Source organism: Chenopodium album, chromosome 16 (assembly GCF_948465745.1).
Source record: "Chenopodium album chromosome 16, dcCheAlbu1.1, whole genome shotgun sequence".
Lineage (NCBI taxonomy): Eukaryota > Viridiplantae > Streptophyta > Magnoliopsida > Caryophyllales > Amaranthaceae > Chenopodium > Chenopodium album.
Window position 1 is genome coordinate 41,588,281 of NC_137849.1, and position 9,138 is coordinate 41,597,418.

At 34.4% G+C, this 9,138-nt stretch overlaps 1 protein-coding gene across 1 annotated transcript; it reads right to left on the minus strand.

The window, feature by feature from the left end:
• Window positions 1-60: 60 nt before the first annotated feature.
• Window positions 61-6,671, minus strand: LOC145586538 (phosphopantothenate--cysteine ligase 2-like). Its single transcript, XM_081643395.1, has 11 exons — window positions 6,530-6,671; window positions 6,340-6,380; window positions 4,788-4,961; window positions 4,579-4,705; window positions 4,446-4,490; window positions 4,288-4,370; window positions 3,545-3,594; window positions 3,349-3,408; window positions 2,574-2,675; window positions 1,796-1,915; window positions 61-546 (listed from the first exon to the last, which is right to left on the minus strand). Exons 3-11 carry the CDS (start codon window positions 4,933-4,935, stop codon window positions 313-315), a joined length of 969 nt encoding a protein of 322 aa, XP_081499521.1. The 5' UTR covers window positions 4,936-4,961; window positions 6,340-6,380; window positions 6,530-6,671; the 3' UTR covers window positions 61-312.
• Between the last annotated feature and the right edge of the window lie 2,467 nt (window positions 6,672-9,138).

The window sequence follows — 9,138 nt, forward strand, 5'->3', positions numbered from 1 at the left end:
ATAATGCTTTGGATTTTAAGTTAAGGATATCAGTAAGAGATACTTCTTTGGATCTTAATCGAACATAGAATTGTACGTTCTTTAATGAATAATGGCAATATCGCCTTTGCTTTATTCTTCTAAATGCTACCACAAACAACATGATCGTGTTCATAGATAAACACTTTCATTACAAGACTATCTGAATTATTCCGGTACAACAACAATATTCAAAGGTCATGGCTTATGGCCAGATGGAAAAATTGTTACATTATTGAAGCTGAAATTTGAGGGGATTAGCATATTTATCAATGATCATTGATATGATGCTGCTTAACTTTGCAAGGTACCCTCAATATGGGCAGAATGCATCTCTGCAAGAAGCTCAATGAGTGGAATCTCTACATCAGTCCAGGCCTCACGCCGAATACAAGTTTTCCCGTGAGGAGTGACAACAGTGACCTCTTCTTTGCGATTAGCAAGTTCATTTGCTACCACAGCATGCATATTGTACTTACTAAGTGCTGAAGAGGCTTTGTCCAAAAGAATCTGAGAATCTGTTTCTAACTGCTCGAGTATCAAAAGGAAAAAAAAAAAAAAAAAACCCTTAAAACAGTGGATAGAATCCAAATTTATGCTCAGTATCAAACTTTTTATTTTTCCCTAAATCCAAATATTGATCATCTTACTAACTGTAAGATGCAAGAAGCTTCTTATATAAAGCAGAATATCATACAAGACACACACTATGAAAAAGTTAGATATTCCTAGCACATACAAACCACATAGCAATATATCATCAATCTTATAATAGTTGAGTGGTAAGCCTCATATTTTGAGGGTGAGATAAAAATGCTTTTCGAGAGAAAATCTTTCTCCAAACATTAAAGAAGAAAATTCAATGCAAAAAAATAAGAAAAATTAAGCTAGAATACCCTAACATCATAACATGGTCCAATCATCCTATTGACCTTGGTTCTCATATAGTCATATCTATGATAATCAACAAGCACACAATCTATTACAATTCAACTTTAGGATTAAAATTTTGTCATAATTCATAACAATCTCTCGCAAGATTTCCTTCCAAAGGACCCACACAACCAATGTAACTTAGTGGCATAACTCAAGCACTTTGCAAAAAAGTTTGATGTATCTAAACAATTTCCAAATTCTGGGTAAGTCTCAACTTGACACAATAATTCTATGGAGTATCTCATAAGTTGTACACACCTAAATTTATTTGGAAAAATTGCCTGGAATAATCCCACCTTTGGGGCGTCCGCTAAAAATAATCCCACCTTTGGGGCATCCGCTAAAAATAATCCCACCTTTGGGTTATTTTTAAATAACCGGACGCCCCAAAGGTGGGGTTATTCCGGGCAATTTTTCCAATTTATTTCAGTTTTGAATTTCTATGTACTTAGTTCTATGTCAATTGTCCCAAAATATATGGGTCAAGTAAAGTTCTCTTGATCACCTTAAAAAACACTTCAGTCAAGAGAAGAAATAACTAGTCACATGGTCCTATAGAAGTTCCTACATCCACACCAAAACTAGCAAAGACTAACACAGCCTTACAAACTTCCTACTTGCAGACTAAAACAGGCGAAGGACAATTGACGGCCCTACACAAATTATTCTACCTAATTGCCCATACCCAAAGCTAATGAATCCCCACAACCCACTTGTCTAACATCATTTTCTTTCTGCCACTAACCTGTTACCCCTTATCACAAAACTGGACAGACAAGTTTGCAAAAACTACTGAAGTATAATATTTGCTGAATGTATAATATATGCAAACAAGACTAACCTTAAAGGATATGAAATATGCCAGAGGAGCCCAGTCCTTTCTAAGCACAGAGAGCATCTTTGGTACTTGAGCAAGACGCATATCCAGGGGTCCTGCCGCAGACTGAATCTTATGTTCTGCCTGCAAATTGAATTTGCTGAGCAATGGATGAAAAAGGGAAATACTCCGTAATAATAATTTGTTACAGAACTTCCTTTGCATTCAAGACTTTATACACACAACAGACAAAATGCTTTGACTCAGACAAATGGGATGTGATTTCAAGTTATTGTTGTATAATGGAACTAGTACCAAGGGGATATAAGTGATTTGATTTGTTTCAGTTATCTACTCAAGTATCTCATTTTTTGTTGTAGTTCCTAGTTCCTACATGTGAACAATTATAATAACATGACAGTCAAGAATGGAATTTAGTTTATTTCTAACTATCTATGCATGGAATCTTAGTCAAAGTGCCAAGTCTAAACCATGATAATAGTATTTAAGCAATTATATGAGACCAAAGAGCCTTCAGCCCATGGAAAGGGTAGTATAAATATTTTTGCATGTTCTTTTTCCTATTTATGATAGGGTAGGGGAGATATGCCGAGTTTTAACAAAGATTGCAAAAACTTATTTTATTTGTATTTTTTTTTTTTAAAAAAAAAAAAAAAAAGGGATTCAGATAGGCTATTCAATGAATTTTATGATCAGTAAGGTATTTTTCAAAGAAGATTTCTAACTACAAAGATCAATAACAAACAAAGAAACTTTAATAGCTCATAACACTGGTAGGTACCATGCTCTCCCAAGGGACATAGAAATCTGAGACAGCAGCAGCAAGATAGAACATAACACGTGGCCCAAGATCCCTTAGTGCACCCGCAATCATCTGCAGCAACTGTTTTAAAAACAAGAGTGACTTCAGTTATGCAGGAATGTCTGAGCCAAAAATAGGTAGGCATTTACTGGATGCTACAAAATTTTATGGCAGAAAATAATAATAGAACTTGCTACTTGGAAAAATTGCCACTTCATAAAGCTCTATGGCCAGCCTGTGAATTAAGAATCAAATTTTCAAAATGTCGATCAAATGACACAAATATGCAAAGTAGAATCATAGTCCAAACACTCAATCCCCGTACCATATTAATAAAAGTAATGAGTCAAAACTACCAACATTCATTTACATCATCACGCCAATGTGTTGCTATCATCTTCAAACCAGAAGACGTAAAGTAAACCTGGATGTTGGTTTGCAACCTAAGGGATTGTTTAACATGGCACAAAGTTGCAGCAAATTCCATTATTCCAAAAAGAAAATGAAGATCCACAGACACCAACTAGCACAGCTGGGACAAAGTACTGAGCAGATGAACATAACTCATCCTTTCCCTCCCTCGAAGTTCTAAAAAAAAAAACTACAAATCTAAGATATTTCAGGTACCTATCATTTAAAAAATAATAAATAATCAAAAACCAAACACTAGCTCTGTATATCCTTGAATGCTCATATGAGACATATTTAACCTGAAGATTATAGAAGGCAAAAGGTTATAATTAGGGAAGCTAACCTGGAGATATTCAAAAATGGTAGTGAACTGAAGCTTTAATAAGACCCCAGCTTCCACCGCCTGCCATTCATAACCCAAAATAACAACCATCAATCTCAACCTTTTCTCTAAAGGATTACAAACAGAAGGAAAAAATGAAGATTTAACAGAATATATGCAAAACACTGATATATAACAAAGATATAGCGGTCCATACTGCATGGTGATTGGAGATTGCCTTCCTTACTGCCTCAGCATGTGATCGCACTGAATGGATATCAGAGAAGTAACACGTATTATAAGCACGTAAAGGAGCATTTATTCTACTGACAAAGTTGGACAAGGACCGATTAAATAATAATGCATTTGCGCTATAAGTTGATCCCCCCCCCCCCCCCCCCCCCCTCCTCCTCCTCCCAAACCCCCATGGCACCTAGCAAAAAAAGGCAAAACTTATCTAATAACAACAGAATTCAGCTTGGAAATTCTCAAAGATTTTAAGAATCATCCGGTCAACAAAAAATACCATCTTTACCTCTTAGACCACCACAGAAACTGTGAGATCCCATTTCTTGGGCTTTAGGATTTCTTTCTCAATGCAAGGTTCTTCTGCGCTTGAGGGCACCTAGATAAGGTCATTAGGATGATGATTCCAATTTCTAACAAATTTTGATGATGTTAATTCAGATATTATGTTTTTTTCCAGGAATCTTCGGTCTTCCCAGGAAGCTAGTTTGCTGGTGTTATGAACATATATCGGTAGGTCCACAGGGAAAAAGCATATCTAGAGGGCTGTAATTTTTCTTGTTGATCATATGGCCCAAATCAGGTTTTAAGATGTCAGACAAGCAGAAACTAATTTCCCACTAATAAATTTCTTTCTTGATTTTTTGGCCAAAAAAAAAGGAACCACTACAGTCAGACAACAGCGATAAATATTATAGGTGGGGAGAGGCTAACCTTGGACTGATTCATTAGTTGATTCAAAACATTCAAGCATCGGGTCATCAGGAAGAGATCTACAGTATGGCTGGCAGGTTCCTCTGGACCAATCATCACACAATAGCATCAATATAGTATAACTTAAGATAGATTGCATGAAAAATTTGAATAGTTACCTCCGGTTGAGAAAGATAACAGCATATCCAGCCTTGAGAAAATACCTGTAAGCTAAACATATTGTCACCACTCACCACTAAAAAATAGAAAACCTCTCAAAAGCACTAATTAAATTATGGCACAAGTCATTACTCTGTAGATGCAGCTCCTCGAAAGCCTGAACTGAAGTTATCAATATAGCGAACGCATCTTTGCTCAAGGGGAACAGTCGTGCCACCAGAAGTTATACATACAATCTTTCTCTTGGAGGCTTCATTCCCTATAAGGAAATTGTGATCCTTAGTAACTAAAGTTGTAACCATGATAAACACATTTTTATCAATAAACATACAATAACTCACCGGATGCAGGAGAGTTGTGCTCAATAAATTCCTTTAACTTCTGGCTTATGACCAGACGATCTTTGAGAGGAGGCGCAGTGTCAAAAAAGTTATCAACTTCCGCCATGAATGATTCTTCTGGGTCATTTGACCTGCCATTTGAAGACATGGACTTCTGGTTTTTTTTCAGCCACTCTGTAGACAAAAAAAAATGAATATTTAGGACACTTAAGTTTATAAACATAAAAATTGCATAAATTTTCATTGCAATCTACATAAATCAAACCAAGATAAGCATAAACAAGTCCATGGGCAATGACAAAACCATAGTGCTACTTGCCACTGATCAATTGCTCACTAGTCACTAGGACCCTGAGCAGGTACATATATCCGTCCCTTTCCTAGCGATGTGTTTACAGGCAGCTATTTACCTACACCAACTAAAGTTCCCTTGAAGATCACTTCTTCCTAGCCCCACATCACAGCAGTTGCTATGATGAACCAGTACACTGGCTGCTAGACAAGTTGGTAATTTAGAAAGTTGCAGCAAGCAGAAGGCTTCCAAAAGCGAAGCAGTTTAGTTTGCTCCAATGTGGTATATATTTAAGATATTAACATTAGATTATGTCCACTAACCAAAGGATCACATAAAAGCGGATGAATATTATTTTAGTGATTAGAAGACAAATTCCATAATTTGAAAACTGACACTTTGTGACTTGAGGCAAACATAGCTAACAGATCAAATCATTGACATACAAAAATTAAAACAGAGAGAGATAACAACATGCATATGTTGTTGCATTGCTACAAACACGAGAAATTCTCCTAATACTTTGAAAAATAAACAAAAATGAAGAACAACAAATACAACCACACACAATTCTTAAATAAGGGCATGTAAATCGAAAAGAGCGACTAGTTTATAACCTTTACCAGCAAAATAATGAGTTCCTAAATGAGGACTTGACTGAAGAACTAGCTTAAATCACCCTTGTTGCATATGAATACTGACAAAATCTATATAATTTTGTATTCTTAATTTCAATTCCAAATACAATGTTTAGGAAATTGTAAAAATTCAAATCTAGCAATTTCACAGTTGAAATTTTCAACTATTTTTTCCACGATAAAGGAATTCACAAATTATTAGTTTATCATACAAAAAAGTCTTAAAAATACATAGTATATATTAGTCAAAAATAAAACAGTAGCTTTCTATCAAAATTCAGAGGAATTAGCCTTAACTCTGGAATCCCAAAAAAATTAAATGAAAACAGCACAATATTGATAATCCAAAATAATTTTCTCGAATCATCACAACGAGATGATCTACGTCTGAATCTAGCTTATGCAGTTTATGATCATTGTTAAATTCAAGAGACAAAGCAATGTGAATTCAATTATAACATTCTCTTATAAATCTTCAATGGCATCAACACTAAATTTAGTGATGATACAGAAATTTTCCCAATTATATGAAATATAATACTAATCTTGCATATCGAAAAAGCAGCAAAAAAAACAATGAACAATTTATTAATTGAAAATTGATCATATAAAATTAGGTTACCTGAAAAGGGGTGGTGAGTGGCGGCGAAGTAGTGGTAGTATCTGAAAGTGTCAATATGAAGTAAATATTATAAACCCAAATTTTGTTAGATTAATGTTATTCAAATTTAATTTTAAATTAACAACACAATTAAAATGATGAAGAAAATGGTGGAAATAATAAATAAAAAAAGTAAAGATTGAAGCTTTACTTTGGGAGAGCGAGTAGGAGGAGAGAGAACCAACCAACAATATGATGAACAAGAAATACGGAGTACTTATAAAATGTTCAGGGGATTTTATCAAATTTTGGAGCTTGTAAAAAATTTTGGAGTAACAGAATTTGAAACTTGTTATAAATTGGAAAACGCATTTTGACTCTTTGACTGTTACTCCGTAGAGGAAACGAACAAACGATCCCCCACTTTGAGAGAACAAATTCATGCAAATTTTATTTGGATAGATAATGGTGTTTCGGCTATTATCCTAATCATCATCATTATCTGATAAATTAGAAAAAATTACTCTCGTTTCGTAATATTAGCAACCCTTTAACCGTTAAAAACTTACGTAGTATTAAATATATTTTACATGAATAGTGCAAAAGTCAAAGAATTATAATTACGGAGTAGAATCTTGCTAATGAGCGCCCCAGGGCGTTAGTTAAGGAATAATTTTATTGGTTGAAAGAGTATTAAGTTAGAAATGCATGATAAAATCACGCGTCGTTCGGTGTAATTAATGTTAGTTTTACTCTAATATTTCCACTTTTAATTATCTAATCTAACGCCCCGGGGGCGCTCATTAGCTTTTGCCTACGGAGTATTATGAAATGGATGAAGTAGGAGCAAGGGGAAATGATTTTGGCACACCTTTATGTGAGAGTACAGTTTTCTATATTCTTCTCACATAGGATGAATGCTAAAATCAATCAGTGGTGTGTCAAAATTAATTTCTAGGAGCAAGAGTGCAAGACCTTATGTGGAATGACTAACAACACTACAACAGCCTACACAATGCTTAGATATCAGAGAGTTTGAGATAAAGCATGAGTTGCAAACCATAACGCATAGCAAGATTTGCAAAAACCTCTGTTACATGAGCAATTGAGCAGCCCAAATTACAAGTGATTAAAAGTGTGAGTAAATTACCAGAGGTTGTTAATTAAGCATAGTGTAATTGATTAACTCGACTTAGGATAAGATTTTTCTACCTATAAAGCCTGAAAAATTAAGTCGAACTCATCATGATCGCCTCTATATTAAAGAGAGAGCCTCATTTATATCAATGGGTTGAATGCTAACATTAATACAAACCTAACTCGTGTGACCTCCGTTTATGTAAAGATAATATGACAACTTTAGTTTGGCAATCCTGCATTCTCATCCAATTCACATCATAAGTACTCAACCATCTAGGTAATTTAATTTAATGGAAGGGGCATTAATTATATACAAGTAAGGAGTATAATAATGCATTTTAGGAGTAACTTGTTTAATAGTTGCATTTTGTCATTTTTAGGGAGAAGATAAATTAAACTAGAAGTATGGCCAGTTTTGTACTTGCGTTGTTAAATTTAACTTTTAATCACTTGTAGTTTGTTTTATTTATTCAAAAGTGTTTCTTTGTACAATTAATACTTCATACAATGCATAATGGGTAAAAGGTAACCCGACTAAACCCAATATTTTTGACATCCTCTACGCTCAAAACTATCTAAACTTATTTTATATGTAAGTGTTTTTTCCTTCAAAAAAAAAAGGTCTCTCTTTTTATGGTCATGCATACAAGCTAAATTATGAATATACTATGTTGGCATAGTTCCACCGAATTTTTCAACTTGCCAATATTACGAGTACTACAAAAAAAAAAAAAAAAAAAAAAAGGTAAAATGTAACAAGCTGTAGTTTTAATGCATCAATGTTTTATGTGAGTAAGATGACAAATAATGTGAAGTACCGAACTTCTACCCGTTATAATGAGGTGTTAGAAACTAATTCGCCGACTTAATTTGACCTGAAAAAAATTCGATTCAAATTTCGACTCGTATAGATACAATAATTTAACATAATTCAACTTTTAAATAGACTCAACCCAATCCATCCAAACCGACCCAAATATCCGAATTGATACCTCATATTCAAGCTACCATGGATGGAGTTGCTTTCTTTTTTGCAGTACACTTTTAAACTAGCCCTTCAATTTTGGTGGAATATAACATTTTTTGTACTCTTCTAATTACATTATTTGATAACAGCAATTGTGAATTTAATCAACACTTTTTTTTTTTTGGCAAGTCATATTATATCAAAATAACAAGATTGAGATCGTACATCATACAAATAAGATGGCGCTAGAGTTTATACTTACACCTTGTAGGAAGGGTTAAGCAGAGGATTCTTCATTTTCATGGCCCTAAAAGAACGCCCCTGAGTCAAGCTTTAGGGACTCCTAAACCAACAGACTAAAAACAGCTTAATAAACTAACAGCTGCACCACAGGTTCAATACCTTTGCAAGCTACCCGAAAAAAGAACTTCGCACTGCTGCGCTAGTGAGTAGTAAGTGTAACATATTGACCACTGAAGATATTTTGGTTTCGCTGGAAACAAGCATGATACACTTTGGACATCAGATGATCAGATCTTTGTATATACTAGCTTGAATAGAAATTAAGAGCTTGCTCTCAATAAGCTGTAAACCTGCTTGCTTACATTTAGAATACTCGGACAGCTCCACACAATAACAGCTGCATAAGAGCACTAAAAAAATGCTAAACATTTTTGTAGCAGCATCAAAAGGCCTGCAGAAGATAAAGGAGG